The sequence below is a fragment of the Magnusiomyces paraingens genome (assembly GCF_902498895.1).
Source record: "Magnusiomyces paraingens strain CBS 517.90 genome assembly, contig: contig3, whole genome shotgun sequence".
In the NCBI taxonomy this organism is placed as follows: domain Eukaryota; kingdom Fungi; phylum Ascomycota; class Dipodascomycetes; order Dipodascales; family Dipodascaceae; genus Magnusiomyces; species Magnusiomyces paraingens.
The window spans coordinates 2973293-2992500 of record NW_022474069.1 but is presented as its reverse complement, the minus strand read 5'-3'; the positions used below and the strand labels follow the sequence as shown (position 1 = coordinate 2992500).

At 36.9% G+C, this 19208-nt stretch overlaps 6 protein-coding genes across 6 annotated transcripts in view; 3 read left to right on the top strand and 3 right to left on the bottom strand.

The window, feature by feature from the left end:
* SAPINGB_P004232 (uncharacterized protein) overlaps positions 1–1081 on the bottom strand; it is a gene marked incomplete at both ends in the record, with an annotated part of 1200 nt that extends 119 nt beyond the window's left edge. The window contains one exon of the mRNA XM_031998947.1: positions 1–1081. This exon is cut by the window's left edge and continues 119 nt beyond it. Within this exon, the coding sequence (XP_031854838.1) occupies positions 1–1081 (1081 nt within the window).
* Positions 1082–4414: 3333 nt separating this feature from the next.
* Positions 4415–5883, top strand: SAPINGB_P004231 (uncharacterized protein; the record flags this gene model as incomplete). The annotated part of the gene is made up of 2 exons (XM_031998946.1): positions 4415–4687; positions 4807–5883. The coding sequence occupies 2 exons, from the start codon at positions 4415–4417 to the stop codon at positions 5881–5883; spliced, it is 1350 nt and encodes a 449-aa protein (XP_031854837.1).
* Positions 5884–6391: 508 nt separating this feature from the next.
* On the top strand, positions 6392–9115 carry SAPINGB_P004230 (uncharacterized protein; the record flags this gene model as incomplete). The annotated part of the gene is made up of 2 exons (XM_031998945.1): positions 6392–6405; positions 6508–9115. The coding sequence occupies 2 exons, from the start codon at positions 6392–6394 to the stop codon at positions 9113–9115; spliced, it is 2622 nt and encodes an 873-aa protein (XP_031854836.1).
* A 282-nt stretch (positions 9116–9397) lies between these two features.
* On the top strand, positions 9398–13123 carry SAPINGB_P004229 (uncharacterized protein; the record flags this gene model as incomplete). The annotated part of the gene is made up of 1 exon (XM_031998944.1): positions 9398–13123. The coding sequence occupies one exon, from the start codon at positions 9398–9400 to the stop codon at positions 13121–13123; it is 3726 nt and encodes a 1241-aa protein (XP_031854835.1).
* A 1041-nt stretch (positions 13124–14164) lies between these two features.
* On the bottom strand, positions 14165–17074 carry SAPINGB_P004228 (uncharacterized protein; the record flags this gene model as incomplete). The annotated part of the gene is made up of 2 exons (XM_031998943.1): positions 14165–16214; positions 16452–17074. The coding sequence occupies 2 exons, from the start codon at positions 17072–17074 to the stop codon at positions 14165–14167; spliced, it is 2673 nt and encodes an 890-aa protein (XP_031854834.1).
* A 287-nt stretch (positions 17075–17361) lies between these two features.
* SAPINGB_P004227 (uncharacterized protein) lies at positions 17362–18830 on the bottom strand (the record flags this gene model as incomplete). Its single annotated transcript, XM_031998942.1, has 2 exons — positions 17362–18256; positions 18343–18830. The coding sequence occupies 2 exons, from the start codon at positions 18828–18830 to the stop codon at positions 17362–17364; spliced, it is 1383 nt and encodes a 460-aa protein (XP_031854833.1).
* Positions 18831–19208: the final 378 nt, after the last annotated feature.

Here is a 19208-nt window from a genome sequence, read left to right as displayed (position 1 = left end):
ACTTCTCCGCACTATCATGGAACCCCACAATCGGCTTTTCATAATTGTCCTTCTCCTTAAGAACAGTTGCAAGCATTGCTACAGGGCCCTTAAAGTCCAGTCCATGATGAATATATCCTAATGTACTACCAGGATCTGCAAACGTTGCCAAGACAAGATCGTTTGTTCCTGGAATCAACTTGACATTGTCTAAGGCCCCACCAGAACGAACCTCCTTTTCATAAGTCAGTGTTTTCTTTGTTCCATCGTACTTGTAAAACTGGACCATTCCTGAAAGAGTCTCACAAACTGCCACACGATTTGATTTCTCAATATACTCAATACCATTTGCATAACTGAGTCCACGTGCAACAATTTTACATTTGAGGCCCTTTGAGTTTGTCTGGGAAAAATCTCGAATTTCACATAAAGCAACTGTAGACAAGTGCTTAAAACCTGTGAGGTCCTCAGCTCGACGCAATGGCCCATTATAAAAACCATGATCGTTAGTAACCAAGATGTGAGTTTCGTCAATGACAGTGACCGAGTTAGGGATGTAAATGTGGCGGGTCTTTACATCACGCACATGTTCAATATTTGGTGACCCCACTTTGTGTTTAAAAATGGAGATTACAGAACCTGTGCGCTTGTGATTGACAATGTAAAGAGTATTTACACCTGGAGCAAATGAGCGAAGTGCAGTTCCATGAACAATGAGATCTTGATCATCTGCATAATTGACAATGTTAAGTTTAGAAAACTTTTCAGTTTCAAGGTCAAAAACAAAGAGATCTTCACGGTAAGGGTCAAGTCCATCAAAGGGTCGGGGTAAGGTATGGTTATGTCTTCCCAAACCTGGGAAGTTTGTAAAACGAGTGGTTTCACTGGCACTACCAACATAGGCAATTCCTGCTGAGTTGTCGATGGCAATATCTTCTGTGGCCCTAATGTCATGGAGGACGCGGCATTTTTCATTATTTTTGAGAGGAAGATGAGTAAGACCTGTGAGGTCAATTTCTGGCTTGAACTTGAGCCAGTAGATTGCCACAAGGGCTGCAAGGACAATTGGGATTTTAGATAAAACGAAACCAGGAGATGTCATTTTAAGAAGAAGAAGAAGAAGAAGAAAAAAAAAATGAGATTAATTAATGGAATTTAAAAGATGATTGAAGAAATGAAGAAAGTTAAGGGAGAAAAAAAAAAAAAAAAAAAGAAGAAAAATAAAAGAAAAGAAAAGAGGGAAGGAGGATTTTAAACATTTTTAGTTTAGACTGTAATACAGTGAGAGAGTAAGTAAGTATATTAGTATTAATATATTAGTGTAGTGTAGTGTATAAGAATAGTGAAATTCCATTAGTTGAGTGTGAGTGTGGGGGGAGAAGCAAGTTTTAGTTAGATCTGAGTGATGGTGGTACCTGGTATTGAGATATAGAGAGAGAGAGAGAGAGGAAAAGCCGTTTATGAAAATTATTAAAGGTAATTACCATTTATAAATGAATAAACGCCGAATTTGTGGGGTTAAAAAAAAATAAAAATAAAAATAAAGCAAAGTAAAGTAAAGTAAAGCAAAAAGAAGTTTAGTAATTGCTTTAAAATGTATTTTCTGGAAGGTATACTTATATGTTAAATTTTATATAAGTATTATGTTTTAAATATTAAGTATTATATAATAAGGTATAAAGCTAATGGTATAAGTCTTATTGTTTAACTTCTCCACAATTTAAATTTTTATTTCTTGTCTAATCTCTCCCACTCACCCACACATTTGAGACTTTTATTTATATATATATATATATATATATACATATGATCATATTCCTTCAATATTTTCCCCTGGATAGAGATAACCATTATAATTTAATTTAATAATAAAATAAAAAAACGGCTCTTCCAGACTTTAACGTTTTCTTTATTTTTTTTATTTTTTATTTTCTTGAAACTTATACATACATATAATTAAACTGCTTTTATATATATATTCCAGGAAAAAAAAATCCCTCTCGTCCCTCTCGTAATTATATCGATGATGATGATATTCTTCTTTTTCTTCTCCATCTTCTTTTCCCCCAGATAAGGAAATTTCCATTAGAACGAGTATCTTTTTTTTTTTTTTTTGTGAAATTGAGGGGAAATGAAATTGATATCAAATTTATCAAATTTATCAAATTACACTCCTTTATTTATTTAATTTTTTGTTTTTTTACTTGAATTCCTTTGAGGCCTTTATTTTTTTTTTTTATTTTTTTTTTTTATCAAAATGGCTGCTCCGTAAAACGGTTTTATATATATATAATGTCTACTACAAGGTTGGAAGTTGACTTTTGATAACATGTATATATATATCAAAAATAAATAAAATAAAATAAAATAAAAAATTCATGTGCTAGTTATAAATAACTCTCATAAAAAAAATAAAAATACCAATCCGGTATTTTGTCATGTTCCTATAATTTCCATCATTCCCGTAATAAGTCTCTTAAATCGGTCGGCCTTTGCCATTAAATTATTAATAAAAAATTATTATGATTATTATGATTATTATGATTATATTAATTATATTAATTAATTAAATATTATATTATTGGAACTGCCTGTTTCAGGAACTTCCGAAGTGCCGGCTAAGTGACTGACTGACTGACTGACTGACTGACTGATAACAGAAAATCAAACGGCAAGAACTCACGTGAACAAAGAACGGGACCACTTTCCCCTGGAAGAATTTATTTATTTATTTATTTATAAAAAAAAAAAGGAATGAAGTTAGGAATAGGGTTTGTTGTAATTACAAGATTATATATATGAAATGTAACAAGTAATTATTAATTAATTAATTAATTAATTAATTAATTAATTAATGTGTAATACAATTGAAATGAACTTATTTTTTTTTTTTTTTCTTCTAGTAGCAAAAATCTTAAGAGAAATACAAGGAAATGTATGGACATGTAAAAATTCAAATCAAAAAAAAAAAAAAAAAAAAAGAAGAAAAAATTTTTATTTTTGAAATGTGGAGAAGAAGAAGAAGGAGAGGAAAAAAAAATTTTTTTTTTTTTGTATGGAAAAAAAAGTAACACACAAACAAAAAACAAACACACACGATAATAACTACTAGTTAGAAAAAAAAAAAAATAGAGAGAGAGAGGGGTGATGGTGGTGGTAGTTTTAGTTTTTTTTTTTTTTTTTTTTAGTAGGGCCTCGGATAATGAAAATAAATCGGAATGAGTTCATAGGTGGGCATATATTTATTTATTTATTTATTTATATTGATATATATATATATATATATATTAAAAAATACGCTTAGTAACTAAGAATGAAGTTCAACGCGGGGAAAATAAAAAAAAAAATTAAACAAGAAAAAAAAATTAAATTTTGTTTTTTTTTTAATAATAATAAAATGAATGGTTTACTTTTATTCTTAAGAATTGAAACATCAATGATATATATATATATATATATTTACTATTAATATATTTTTATTTTAAAAAGAATCTTATTTTTTGTTTATTTAGCAACAATTGAATAAATAAATAAATAAAATGGCCCATGAAAACAAAAAATTCATTTATTAATTTAAAAAAAGTTTTTTTTTTTTTTTTTTTTTTGCTTTAACAAAAATGTTTATTTCAGCCGTACATTACATAATTATTTTGTCATACATGTTGGATATGTTTAGAAATGTAAACTAGATTACCTAATATTACAAGATTACGCAATCATTCTAAAAATGACTAATCTTTTCTCCTCATTTTTTTTTTTTTTTTTTTTTTTTTTTAAATTTCCCTTATAATTCATTATCTTTTAATTTTCTCTCAATCAAAAAATTATATCAGCCTCAAATATTAAAATGTTAGAAGATAGATTAGTTTTTTAACATTCTTACAAACAAAACTGCCTCTTTTATTTTCATTTTTATTTTTATATATTTTTTTTTTATCTAAAGTTCCGTAGCAATTTTTCTTTTTTTTTTTTTTTTTTTTTTTACTGTCCCCCGCCTCTTCCACATACATAAAAAAAAAAAATGAGTCTTTTGATCAGAGTATTATGCTATCTTTCCTATATCTATATATATGAATATATAAAAGTATAAATAAATAGTCATTTAAAAAAAGATAACCATAAAACTATATAAACCTTGGAAATTCCCTTTTATTTTAAATTTTTTATTTTATTTTTATTTTTTTTATTTTTATTTTCTAAATTTCCATAATTCATTTCATATATTTCACATAAAACCCCCCCTTATCAAAATCATTATATCATTATCTCATTGATATAAATTTCAAACAATTCCAAAAATTTTTTATTAAAAAAAAAATAAAAACTTTCTATCCTAAATCAATCACATTCACAAAGTCATTATAATTCAATAATCATCATAATTAATTATAATATATATATATATAAATACATACAATCAACACTTTTATAAAAAATGAAGACCCTTTCCCCTCAACCATTAGATCTCTCCCAAAATAGACTTTCTGCAATCATGTCTTCAAATTCAAACCTCGTTGACCTAGCAAATAATCAAAAACATGCCCCGATCCATAAGTCCGGCTTTCGGGTAGATACTGCTCCTGTTGACCCTCTTTTCGGTCTCATGGCTCGTCATAAGGCTGATCCCTTTCCTAATAAAGTTGATCTCGGTGTTGGTGCATACAGAGATAACAATGGAAAACCTTGGATTCTTCCTTCTGTTAGAAAAGTGAGTATTTTCAATATCAATATCAATATCAATATCAATATCTATCAATATCAATATCATTATCAATTAGGCCTTTGATCACATGCTAACCTTTATTTTTTTTTCCCCCTTCTTTAAAGGCCGATGCTCTAATTTCTTCCGACCCAACCCTAAACCATGAATACCTCCCCATTGCGGGTCTTCCCGACTTTACAGCTGGCGCTGCCCGTTTAATTCTCGGCTCAACCTCCCCAGCAATTGCCCAGAAGCGTGTGGCATCTGTCCAGACTATTTCAGGCACTGGCGCAAACCACCTCGCAGGCCTCTTTCTCGCCCGATTCCCGCCCCTCGGCTTTAACCCATCGAATGACTCTAATGGCGTCATTTATGTCTCTAACCCAACATGGGCAAACCACTTTAGCATCTTTAAAAATGTTGGCCTTACCGTCAAGACTTACCCATACTTTAAGGCTGATACCCTCTCGCTAGACTTTGAAGGCCTCATTGAAACTCTATCAAATGCCTCTCCAGGTGAAGTGGTCCTGCTCCATGCTTGCGCACATAATCCTACTGGTATTGACCCCTCTCATGAACAATGGTCAAAGATTGCGGACGTTATCATTGAACGCCGACTTTTCCCCCTCTTTGATTGCGCCTACCAAGGTTTTGCTTCAGGTGACTTGGATAAGGATGCCTGGGCCGTCCGCCACTTTGTCGATCGTGGCATTGAGCTCCTTGTTTGCCAGTCCTTTGCTAAGAACTTTGGCCTCTATGGCGAACGTGTTGGTGCTCTCCACCTTATTACTGCTGACGAAGACACCCGCTCGGCCGTTCACTCCCAGCTGAGTCTTCTTCAGCGCTCGGAAATTTCAAATCCTCCTGCCTATGGTGCCCGCATTGCCTCACGCATTCTCAATAACCCTGATTTGTTTGCCGAGTGGCAATCAGACTTGACTACAATGTCGTCTCGTATCATTAAAATGCGCAATGCTCTTCGTCAGGAACTTATTCGTCTCGGCACACCAGGCTGCTGGGATCACATTGTCACTCAGATTGGCATGTTTTCATTTACAGGTCTATCGCCAGCACAGGTTGACCGGTTGGTTGATGAGTTTCACGTTTATCTTACCCGCAATGGCCGGATATCCATGGCGGGTCTTAATGATCATAATGTGGCTTATGTTGCTAAGGCCATTGATGCTGTGGTTCGCGGTTAATTGCGCATGAAGGAGCTTTTCTTTCTATATTTTTTTGTAACGACGATATGACTTTATGATGAAAATAATAAAAAAAAAAAACTATTGGTAACCTTTAAGTAGTAATTTGAATTTTAATGCATTGTTTTTTTTAAGAAACTTGTTATATAATGAAAAAAAAAAAAAAAATTTACCGGAGTCCTCGATGAGGTGAACAGTGGGATTTGATGATTAACGGAGTAGCAATTATTGGTGGTGCGACTAAACACGGCTGATTTTACTAATTTAACGTGACCAAAACATGTTAAGTTAATGCTGACTAAGAAAAATAGTTAAAAAAATTAACATTTAAAATTAATTAAATTAAATTAACTAAATTAGTTTAATTTCTCCACAAAGAACTAAAATTCTGCTCATTTTTATTTTTTATTTTTTCTCTCCACCTTGGCCTTTCTGAAATTTTTAAACATCACCACCCTTTTAGTTTTTTTTTTTTTTTTTTTAAACAGAAAAATAAAAAAAGAAAGCAATGACCGTCTCCAAGTAAGTAAATTTTTTTTTTAAAAAATTTATTATTGAAAAAAGAAAGAAAAAGAAAGAAAAAAAAGAAAAAACTTCTCTCTTATTTAACACTCCTTATTAAAGCAAATTCTCATGGACTCGGTTCCGTGCTTTATATCCAGACCTCTCGCTCCTCCGTAGCTCTCTGTGGTCGGGGAAACTTCTTCTTGACGACTCAGTCCCACGCTCGCTTCTTTGGAAACTTTGTTTACTTTTTAACACTTATGATCAAACAAAATGGTCTGCTATCTTAAATAAAGCTCGAGACGAATACGCCGTGGATATTGCCCGGTTTGCTCCCATGGGATTATTAGCAAATACCCAGTCTTCAACCTCCTCCCAATCAAAATCAGCCCAAGACATATCCGACCCTCTTTCTGCATCATGGCCATCTCAAAATGTCTCCAGTGAAAATGAAGACGATGAAGAGCTTCGAGATATTATCACAAAAGATGTAGAGCGTACCTTCCCTGAACTCCAATATTTCCGCAATCCAGAGGCCCATTCTGCCCTCTTCAACATTCTATACATCTATGCTAAACGTCACCCAGACGAAGGCTATCGCCAGGGCATGCACGAGCTCGCTGGTCCAATGCTTTGGGTTGTTCACATTGACATCCAAAATAACTTTGACTCTGCAACTACTACCTGCTCCCAGTCTTATCTCGAGGCTGACGCTTATGCTCTTTTCGCTGCCCTCATGGCTCATGCTAGACAATGGTACCTACCAGCTACTTCGGCCACCACTACGCCGGCTATTGTGGCCAAATCCGCGGCCATTGAAGGCATCTTGCTCAAAATTACCGACCCGGAACTTTGCACGGCTCTCCGCGAAAACCAAATCGAACCCCAAATCTGGGGGCTCCGCTGGGTCCGCCTGCTGTTTGGCAGAGAGTTTGGATTTCAAAAAACACTCTATCTTTGGGATGCTCTTTTTGCTGCAACTGACCCAACAATCCCAGAACCTTCAAACTCTCCATTCACCTTAAAAAGAGATCATGACGCTCTCATGGCAAGCATAGACGATAAAAAATGCATCCCTTTAACCGTCCTTGTCGATCTGGTAGCAACTGTCCTCCTTCTTCGCATTTCCCCACAACTCTTAGCACCGGACTTACACACCTCGGATCTTCTCATCACAGTCCTCAACTACCCATCTTCTTCTGTTGACATAAAAACAATGTATTCATTTGTCGCAAACGGCCTATATCTTGCTCGCTATATTTGCCCAACAGATGGTCTGGCCCCTGGCCATTTTGCCCGTGATGCCGCTCGTGCAGCCGCAGACGCCGGCCACCACGTTACTCTACAATACAATGCACATCTGCTGCCAGCAGTTGCACCACAAACTGGAGCTCTCGGTCTTCCTACTGGTGTTGCTGCAAACATCGACTCACTTGTGGATAAGGCCCGGCGCCGTGCTGCACAAGCTGCACGTGGACCTTGGGACGATATGGACCGTGCCATGCGTGGAGCCTTTGCCCAAGTCAAAACTCAAGTCCGTACCCAGGCTGAACGCGCAAGATCCAAAGGTATTCAAGGAAATTCCGCAGCTGCCGGGCTTATGGGTATACTTGGAAGTGTTACTGGAGCAGATTCAGGATCATCAACACCAACAACACCTCGAAGTCTATCAACAACCCAGGTTGCAGCTGCTGTGCTAAGCAATGCGCTGGCAGTTTTTGATTCCACAACACCTGTCAGTGAAAATGAACGCAACACAGCCATCGAATATGTACGGTTTGCAAGAGATTTCCTTAATTCTGCAACAACAAGTGGTGCATCTAGCTTTTTCGGCGACGAGGCTACCGCCAGCCGGCGAAGAGAACGTGCGCGGGCCGCTCAAAAGTACCTTGTACCAATTATTGGCAAACCTTCAGAAACATATGACGTTGAAATCCGGTCTATTAGCTCGTCTTCGCCGTCAACAAGATCAAGCATTGAAGTTGGACGTCCAGAAAGCACAACCTCAAGCGGGCCTGACCCGGAACTAGAAAATGTCGACCCACAAGCAGTGGCCGAAACTCCGTCAGTAAAAGAACTTGAGCCTCCAAGCACACCAGCTACAAATCCTCCTCCACCACCACCACCAGAAGAAGAAGAAGAAGAAGAAGAAAACTCTAGCGAAGCTCCACTGCCCACAAAAGAAGCTTTGGAAAAATCAGCCTCGCAACTGCTCTCACCCTCAACCCTATCTCCGCCGCACCTCGTCCCTCCCATTACACCGCCAGCCGGCTTTGCCGCACAATCGTCGTCGTCGTCGTCACCCTCACGCTCCCGTAGCCCTGTCAAGTCTGCACAACCCACAGACTCGGTGCCTTTACTGGCGACCAATATTGTTGCAGTGGATGCAGCCCCAGCACCTATTCGTATCCGCACGCGTGTGCGTAAGAAACCCGTCATTGCTATTACCAATCACACACTTAACCATCATGTTACACCAACAGACGAAGCGCATGATTCTACCAGTCCGAGCCAAGCGCGCGAAAAACGTGCAAGTGGTGCAGGATGCAGTACCACTGGCGGACAACATGCGCGCACCACACTTGCAGAAAGTGAATTTGCATGGATGCTGGGTGATGCTTCTTTGAGCGACACAAAGGGAAGCACCAGCAGCACGACTGTGGCCGAAAAGGATGATGGATTTAAAACCCGTAGTAGTAGGCCTGGTGTAAACCTATTTGATATTTAAGTTTTATGTAAAGCATGGTTATGATAAATTTGTTGATGAATGCTTTTTTTTTTTTTTTTTCTTGGTAATTTTTCACATATCATTTTGCATTAATCTGGCCTCAACTTTACAAGTTTACATGAAGCCCTTCAACATGAATTCTTCATGTTTACTGACGAAATATTGAAATCTTTTTTTTTTTTTTTTTTGAAAAAAAATGAGTATATAAACATACAAAAATTCTGATTTCTGGTTTTTTTTTTTTTTTTTTTTGTAGAATTTCACCTTTTAATCATTATCACAATGACTAGACTTCTACAACATCTAGCAATTACAATTGGATTTTTATTTGCTGCTACTTCCGCAACAGTAGTCCCAGCAAACCCTCAAAACATTGTTCCAGGGAGATACATTATTGAGTTTGAAGATGCCAGTGAACTGATTAAACGTTCCTCGACTGGCAACCCAGCTGACGAATTGGTTCAAGCTCTTAGCGCCAATGGCATGACTGCACAACCTCTCTACACATACGACTCTCCAGATTTGTTTGAAGGTGCAGCTCTGGCCATTCGTGAAGCTCCTGGATCAAACCCTAAAGAGACACTTGCACGGTTACGCCGACTCCCAGATGTTAAGAATGTGTGGCCTGTACGGACAGTTGAGTTGTTGAATGATGATGGGTTTGCAAGCCCACTTGTGGACGAGCAAGTGTATAACAATAATAATAATAATAATAATAATAATAACAAACTGGTCCCTCGTAATAACAATGGAGGGTTTTCTAATGACTCAATTGTTGAGATTATCCCACCTGGAGAAAAAGAACGCCTGGAACCTTTCCCACGTTGGAACCCTCACTTACTCACTGGTGTATCTGAGCTTCACAAACGTGGCATCACAGGTAAGGGAGTCACTGTGGGAATCATTGACACTGGAACTTTTTACTATGACGAGGCTCTTGGCGGTGGATTTGGCAATGGTTTTAAAGTTGCTGGTGGATGGAACTTTGTGGGAGACTTGTATGACCCAGCATTCCAAGGATTCAATGTCACAGGCAATGGGAACCCATTAGACTGTAACGGCCATGGATCACATGTTGCTGGAATTATTGGTGGCTCAAATAATACAAAGTTTATAGGCGTTGCACCGGATGCCACACTGCGCTCATACAAGATTTTCGGGTGCCGTGGCTCTGCAACCAGTGACATTATCCTCAAGGCCATTTTGCGTGCATATGAAGATGGAGTCGACATTGTATCTCTTTCGCTGGGATCCAATGGTGATCCATTCCAAAATAATCCTGAAGGACTGGTGCTTGATCGCTTGGTAGATCAGGGTGTGTTTGCTGCAGTTGCAGCTGGGAACTCTGGGTCCACAGGTCCCTTTTTCGGCAGCGCACTTGCCACAGGCCGTCACATTACCACAGTTGGCTCTTCTACCACAAACCAGATTGTAAGTTACCGTGCTCGTCTTGTATCTTCTTCTCTTGATTCTCTTGAGTTTACTTTTGTTTCTACTACTGGTGTACAGTTCAACGTCACTGGCACTTTTGACATTAAAACTTTTAATGATAGCGCTTGTGTTCTCACCAAAAATAAAACTCTTCCGGTAAACTCTCCCAACTCTCCCAATGCTTTGTTCCTCCCTCAAAAAACATGCCGCAACTATGATTGGTTTTACGCTGTCAAGGATCTCGGGTATCCTGTGGTTTTCAATTACCTTGACAAGCCTACTGATACTCTTACATACACCAGTCCCGGTGGCTCCTTTTCCAACCCAATTGGGCTCCGTGCAACTGCAGAAAACGCAGCAGGTGTTTGGATCAATCAACAACTTGCTCTCAACCACTCAGTTCGCATAGTCCTTGATGAAACTTCTCTTGTCCCCCGCCTATTGCTCAATCCTGCTGAGTTTTTCGGTACTCAGCTTTCCTCATTCACCTCCTGGGGCCCAGACTTTGGTGGCAATTTGTACCCTCAAGTATCTGCTCCTGGAAGCAACATTTTTTCAACTTATCGCAATTACAGCTACTCAATTCTTTCTGGAACAAGCATGTCAACTCCATATATTTCCGGTGTGGCTGCACTTTATTTACAAAGTGTCGGTGGCCGAGGAACTTCCAAGGCTTATGGTCGTGAGATTCGCAGCAGAATGATTCAAACTGCTTATCCTTTGTTTTCACTAATGGAGACTGCCTCTCCACGTGTTATTGCTCCTCTCATTCAGCAAGGAAGCGGTCTTGTTAATGCAACTCGTCTTGTTGATTCTAAAACCTTTATCATGTCTGATCCTATTCTCAATATGGGGGTTGTTTCCGAACATGTTTATCGAGACAATCGTGTCACTATTCGCAACGAAAACAATTATGCAGTAATTTACAATGTCACCCATATCCCCTCTACTACTATTTATGCAAAGAATTTTGGTGGTGTTATTTTCAACTATTTCCCGCCCTTTATCCAGCAATATGCATCGGTCAAGCAGGACTATAGTATCTTTACCATCCCACCAAACTCTATCCGCACTATAACGGTTTCTATTACTATCCCCAATACTGTTTCTAACTTACTTTCTCCGATTTACCAAGGCCGTATTCAGATTTCTGGCCATAATGGTGATGTTGTTGCCCTCCCGTACACTGGCACTTTTGCAAGTAACTTTAGCATTTGGGGCTCCCGTCCTCCTGTAATTCTTGCCCAACGTAATGCCCGCAGTGATGTTGAGGTTGTCAAGGACAAGACCATTCAAGTGACTGATGATGGTACTTCTGCTCTGTTTATGAATGCGTTGATTGGTGCAAAGGCTGTGGATGCATTTTTGGTTGAAGAACACTTTAACATTACAAACTTGACACTACCTGTTTTCCAAATTTCTGAGCAGCCTGGAATTGTAACTGATTTTTCAAGTTTCCCTGCTACAAATTTGGGCCGCTCAGCTAATGGTCTTGTGTTCCCGTTCAAGTTCCCTGATGGAGTTTCTATTAACTCTGGTGTTTATCGTGTATTGTATGCTGGGCTTCCAGGAATTCCAGGCCACGACCCCATTTTCACCACGACTAACGAATGGGAAGTTTATCTTTCTGACCCTATTTACTACTACTCCAAACCTGCTCCTCTTTTTAATAATGGTACAAACTCGTCCCTTCCTACTAATTCAAGCAGTTCTTCTCCGTCTTCTTCAATTACGGTGACTAACATTGATGTTGGTAGTCTGAATACCAATGCCACTTTAGCCCTTAGTCCTTTTGATTCATTTGAAGTTACTATCACTATCAACTCTGAAAAGCCATTGGTGTTAGGCGATTCATTCAATGTTACTTTGCCTCACCAGTTTGCCACTTTTCCCAAGCCCTTTTCAGTCAATAATGAAGAAGGAACCCCTACTCTTAATGTCACTTTTGTCAATAACATTTTGATTGCTACTGTAATTTATCCTTGGAACCGTACCTTTATTACAGGCTCTATTTACTTTACAACTTCACTCAAATACCCAGAGACATATGGCAATGAACTGGTCCCCTTGACGTTTAAGACTAGTGATGGTATTGCTATGGTAAATGCTATTGACTTGGCTCCTGTGGATACAGATTTCCCCTCTTCAAATGCATACACTTATCCTGACCACAGTCTTATTCAGGTTTACATTCCTGCTTCTTTTGTTAATTGGACAAGTCTTGGTATTTCTTTTGGTGCCCGCTTTGATTTTGAATGCAGCCAGATTCATGTGAGCCAGACTAGCGGAATCGGCGCACAAGCTATTTATGACTTGAACTACCACACTTTTGAAGCAGGATGCTCTCCTTTAACTACAACTGCAGCAGAAGTCAAGTTGACTGCTCCTCCTACTTCTGGAAACTCGTTGCGCATTGATGTTCCACTTAAAACAAAGGGCGATGTCCGCAATTCCCCCGTGAATGTCCGTATCCGTGGTCTTGTCAGTGGCACAGAATTTGATTATTATACAACTAATAATTTGAATAATGTCAATTTAAATGGAATTGGCCTTTCGCTTGTTGGAAAACTGAATTAATATAGAAGAAGGAGAAGAGAGGAAAAAAAAAAAAAAAAGAACAACTACAACAAAACAACTTATGAGTGAATGAGTAACGAAATTATTATTTTATTTTTTATTTTTGAATTGTAACATATATATATATCTATATTTTTTTAATGTTTTTAATGTTTAATAATCAATTTTTATTTATTTTTATTAAAAAAAAGAGACAATATGATATAAATATTAAAGGAAGGATGTTCAATGAATTCTAAAGTACTTGCATTAAAAAATTGTTTTTTTCACCCATATATTTCAAAAATGCTTATGCAATTTACGGTACACCTCAAAAAAAAAGAGTTAAAATTTCAAAATTACTTTAGTTCTTCCAACTTTCATTTTTTACAAATGCAATCCCAAAAAAACAAAAATACTTTTTCAAAGTAAAAAAAAATGACTTTTATAAAAAAAAATTGATGCTATGCGTCAGCCCGGAGTCGAACCGGGGGCTCGTCGATGGCAACGACGAATTTTACCGCTAAACCACTAACGCTAAAAACTTAAAAACTTAATTTTTATAACAAATAAATTGGATATGTCTTAATACAAGTCACGTGACCTATTAATTTTTTTTATATAATCTAATGTTAAAATGTAAATCCGAATTTTATTTTAAAAAAAATATCATATTTAAATTTGTGCTTTAAATTTCCCCAAAATTTTGTTGGCTTTACCTTTTTTAATCCAGTAGTGATATTTTTCCTGGATAGTTACTTTTCTTCAAGAATCGAGGTGGTCTCTTGAAAAAAATGAAAAATTTAAAATCCAAATGTTTGTTTGTTTGTTTTTATTCAAGGGTTATAGAATTATATAACATCAGCATCTGCGCTATCCTTCTTGTCCATACTATATATTTTTTCATTTTGATAATAAACTTTTAATTTTGCCTTCAACATTGCATCTCCAACAGCCCGAAAATAAGTCCTGATGCCAGCTTACGAGGAACAGGGGGTTAAAAATAACCAAACCTTCCCAACCTATCTCCACTTGTCTTCATCAACGCTGTAATTGTATTTCTTAATCCCTCCAAGCAGAGATAAAGCTTACAATCTCTTGTAAGCCAGTTAAACTGTTTAAGAGAGTCGACATGTCCATCTCTGGAGATATCCGTTTCAGTCCTTTTCTTTCCTCTTCAAGCAAAGGACACTCAACTAAAATGTGATGAACTGTTTCCAGCTCTCCACATTTGCAGTTGTAACTATCCTTTTCAATTCCAAACTTTTTAAACCATGCGCCAAAGTTGCCATGGCCTGTGCGAAACTGAGTAATATTACTCAAGATCCTTCGACTATCTTTCTTCATGATCACTCCCGTAACCATTTTGGAAAAATTATCAGTACATTTCGACTCCACTGTGATATTATGATACCACAGATCCTTACTGCTGTTCCAATACATTTCTTGCCATTCTTCCATTGCTTGTTTCTTCAAAATTCCAATCGTCTGATTTTGTTGTTGTATCAGTGTAAGAGGTTCAACCCTCTTGCATTTTCGTTTTTCATCCTTTTTAATCATATAGTCTCTATCATCTTTCGCCAACATGTAAAGCGTGGTTAGCTTTGCAATTGGAGATTTCTCAATCAATGTTAACAAATGACCATTAATAGGATTAGTTTTGCTAATATTTAGGTGTAAACGAATAGCTTTTCGTGCCACCATAAATTTTAGCCTAATACTATATGGCATAATACCAGCTTCCTTTTGTAGTACCGCAATAGGAGTTGTGCGATAAGCACCAACAATTCTTCTTAAAGCCATGTTCTGCATCACTTCCAACTTGTGGATTTCTCCTTTCAAGATTTTATGATGCCAAATTTCTAAGCCATATTCGACAATTGGTCTCACGCAAGCAATATACAGTGATCTGACTGCAGACCCTCGCATACCTTTTTGCACGCCACCAAGATGCCAAATAGCACCAACAGCTTTTCTTGCTTTATTGATTTTATTCAAAATATGAGATTTAAAATCAAGCAGATTGTTCAAAGTAATTCCAAGCAATTTAACTTCCTTCTGGGGTTCACGAAGTTCTCCATTAGGTAAAGTAAGTTGCACTTTCTCATCTTTAGGTTTCACATTTTTTGTAAAATGAATGAAACCCAATTTGTCACCCAAATCAATTTTGGTCATTCTTGATTTAGCCCAATTACAACATTTTTCTAATATGTTGCTTAAGCTTTTGGTATTTTCTTCAATTTTACCTTCAACGGTAATAGTCACATCATCAATAAAGCCAAAAGGAGTTCCACCCCATTCTTTAATGGCATGATACATTGGTGTGGAATATATCAAAAAAAGTAGTGGTGAAATAGGTGAGCCTTGCGGAATTCCAGTACTAATTTTTTGCACTGATCCTTTTCTTCGGTCCATGAGCATACTAGCTTCTCTTTCACTTACAAATTGGTACGTCCAGTTTATAAGTGCTTTGGGTAGTTTCATATCCTCCATTGTGTGTGCCAATATATTTCTGTTAACATTATCAAAAGCTCCTTGAATATCAATGAGCATAGCTGAAATTTTTTCTTTACTAGTTTCAATTCTTTGGACAAGTTCCAAAACAGCATCAGTAGCACAATAACCTTGTCTTCCCCCATATTGCTCTGGTGGAAGTAAGTGTGTTGTAAGCTTGGTCATTCTTTTTTGTATAATTTTTTCCAGTACTTTAGATGGAATCTTAAGTAAGGAAATTGGTCGGTATGCTCTTGGCTTTGAATAATCAGATTTCTTAGGTTTAGGTATAACAACAATAATGCCATGTCTCCAGACTTTTGGGTGGTATCCAAACTTCACACAAGCTTGGAGAAGCTTGAAAAACCTTTCCTTAAAGTCTTTATTTAGCCATGCCATCTTTAAAACTTCGCCCGTAATTCCATCGTCTCCTGGAGCTTTATCATTTGGGGTATCAGCCAATGCAGAGTCAACTTCATCAAACTCTAATTTTGGCCATCGAGAATCGTCATCAATTTCAAACTCTCTATCAAGACCATGATCAATTTCAGGTAGAAGTGCCTTCCATATTTCATGTCTTTTTTCGTCAACAGTAGTAGTGAGAGTTCCATCTTCTTTTCTAATTTGTGGTATAATGGTATCATTGCTTTTTGGATTAATATACTTCAAAATCTTCCAAATGTCATTTCCTTCTAAACTAGACAAATATTTATTCCATTGCTCAGTACTTGCTTCACGCAAACTGTGGTCAAAAATTTTTCTAGCTTTTTTCGCCTCTTCAATTTTTTTGTCGTTTCAAAGCCAAAGAAGGTTGCCTTTGACGGGCTTCCCTTTAGCTTCTAGCGCTTTTTCTAACTTCTCCCTTAATTCTTGATTCCAATAGCGTTTGGACTTTTTCATCACCTTAACTTCCTTCATCGACTTTGCCATTGCTCTTTTTACAACCTCCTCAAGAACTTTAGTTTGGTCATCAATTTGGTCAGTTGATTTTAGAGTTTTGTTATGCACATTAAAATCTTTAATGGCAGAAGAAAGCTCCTTGTCAAACTTTTCCCAATCTGCATTCTTAATATTCAATCTCTTCACCGAAGTAAAAACTTCATCCCCGTTTTTACTCTGAGACATAGAGATGTCCCACTCCACAATTGAGTGATCACTTAGTGTATTTTCATCCACTCCACTAAATGAAATTCTATGAAGTAAGTCCACTGAGCCATAAACCAAATCAATATTGGTTCTATTGTTGTATGTTTTTTGATTTCTTGGAGAAATTAACATCATATCATTTTCATGTAGCCACTCAACAACTTCATCTGCTTCCGTATTCGGACCTGCCCTTGACTCCCATTCCTTGTGATGTAAGTTATAATCACCTGCAATGACAATCTTTGAGTATTGTTCCTTGATCTCCCGTTTGAGAAACTCAAAAAACCGGTGGCTCAGGGTATTTCTTGGATGGTTTCGGTTGATTATAGACATTGACAATTGTAATGTCTTTAACCAAAATGGTAACCATATCTCGATTTGTAAACTTTTCAATTTTAGTAGTTAATGCTCGTAAGTCAGAGTTAGACCTAATATAAGTAATTGCTCTGCATTTATTTTTTTCTTTTCCAGTTTCTGTAAAGATTGGGATCCAATCTTTATGTTTAATGGGCCCATAGTTGTTAAAGTAAGGTTCTTGTAATAACAAGATATCAGGTTCTTTTTTATCTAAGATAGTTTCAGTAATAGATTTCGATTTATGACAATTGAGTTGGAATACTTTATAATTCATTGGATGTAATAGAATTGTTTTCGTTTTCTTCCTCATTGGATTCATCTAGTTCTTCAATATTTGTTTCTTTCATCGGTTCATCTTGTGAGTCGTCAGTGGAAACAGGATGGGCCTCATTATCCTTTTTGTCTGATTCATTTTTCAATAATCGTATCTTATTACGCATAGCTTGGAGTTCTTCAGGAGTTTTTTTCCTGCTAATAAAAGGTCTAACTTTAACTTTTGTGTACTGGATAATAAGATTATCAGCACACTTTGCATAGTCTTGGGCATTTCTGAATGAAACCAATGCTGTTTGGGTAAATTGGTTTCTGCTAATGATTTTGGGTTCGGTATTCAAAACAATATGGTAATCATTAAAATTGTAGAGAGTTTCTTTCAAGTCTTCAATCGATGCCGTATTAGGTATTTCCTGAAGTACAGCCTTGTACCAAGAATCTGTGTCAAGCACTGAATAAGTAGGGTCAACTTTGGGGATCCATTCTGCAGCTTTATCAGCAAAATCTTTGTCATTAAGTTGAACATATAAATGCCCTTTGACAGTATAGCCTATTTCCTGAGCCACCGGCTTTTGTGCAACCGCATCAATTTTCTTTCCAATCGCAGGGATATTAACTCTTTTCATGGTATCTGGAATTCTTATGCACACTCTAAAAGTGGGTTTGTCTTCATCAACTTTAGTTTCACGGTGTTGTTTTTGAGCCTTCATAATGTCTTTCAACTTTGGAGTTGCTCCATTTGGAGTTTTAGGGGTCAAAGCAAAAGGCAAAGTGTCGACTTTTCTTACCGCACTCTTGATTTCCTTTTTTGCGTAGCTAAGTTCTTTGGTAGTTAAATCAGCCTTAGTTGAAATAGTTCCAACTTTGTATTCCATATTATCAACTCTTTTCTCTCAAGATTGTTGGTCATTTCTTTGAATTCCTTGATTTCAGTGTCGATAATTCTTTTGTTTCTTGCTTTTTCTTGAGACAAATCTTGAAGAGTCATCTTAGCTATTTCATCAGCTTTATGTTTCACTTTATCGCAATGATCCTTATTATCCTTAACTTCCTTTTTGAGTTTTTCAAACATCACATGTTTAACTTCTGTGTGAACCTGATTGTTTCTTAAAACATCAAGTTCTGAGCGAAGAGAATTCACTTGTCCTTCTGAAGCTTTAAGCTTTTCGGTCAAAGCAATGAGTTGTTTAGCTAACTCATTGTTTTTAAGTTCAAGATTTTGAAATTTTATTTCCCAATCTTCAATTGTAATACTCAAGTCTTCTTTAACAATAGACAATTCAACCAGAAATACATCCTTAAGTTTTAAGATGTATTCCCAGGCTTCAGAATTATCACCAAATGGATTTGCATCCGGCATGAGAACATCCATGTCACGTGATGGTGTTGCGTCAATTTCAACATCACCACCATCTGGTGAAGAGTCAAAGGTAGGGTTCAAGGTTGGACCAAAATTCATTGTAAAATCCAAATTTGTTTGTTTGTTTGTTTTTATTCAAGGGTTATAGAATTATATAACATCAGCATCTGCGCTATCCTTCTTGTCCATACTATATATTTTTTCATTTTGATAATAAACTTTTAATTTTGGCTTCAACATTGCATCTCCAACAGCCCGAAAATAAGTCCTGATGCCAGCTTACGAGGAACAGGGGGTTAAAATAACCAAACCTTCCCAACCTATCTCCACTTGTCTTCATCAACGCTGTAATTGTATTTCTTAATCCCTCCAAGCAGAGATAAAGCTTACAATCTCTTGTAAGCCAGTTAAACTGTTTAAGAGAGTCGACATGTCCATCTCTGGAGATATCCGTTTCAGTCCTTTTCTTTCCTCTTC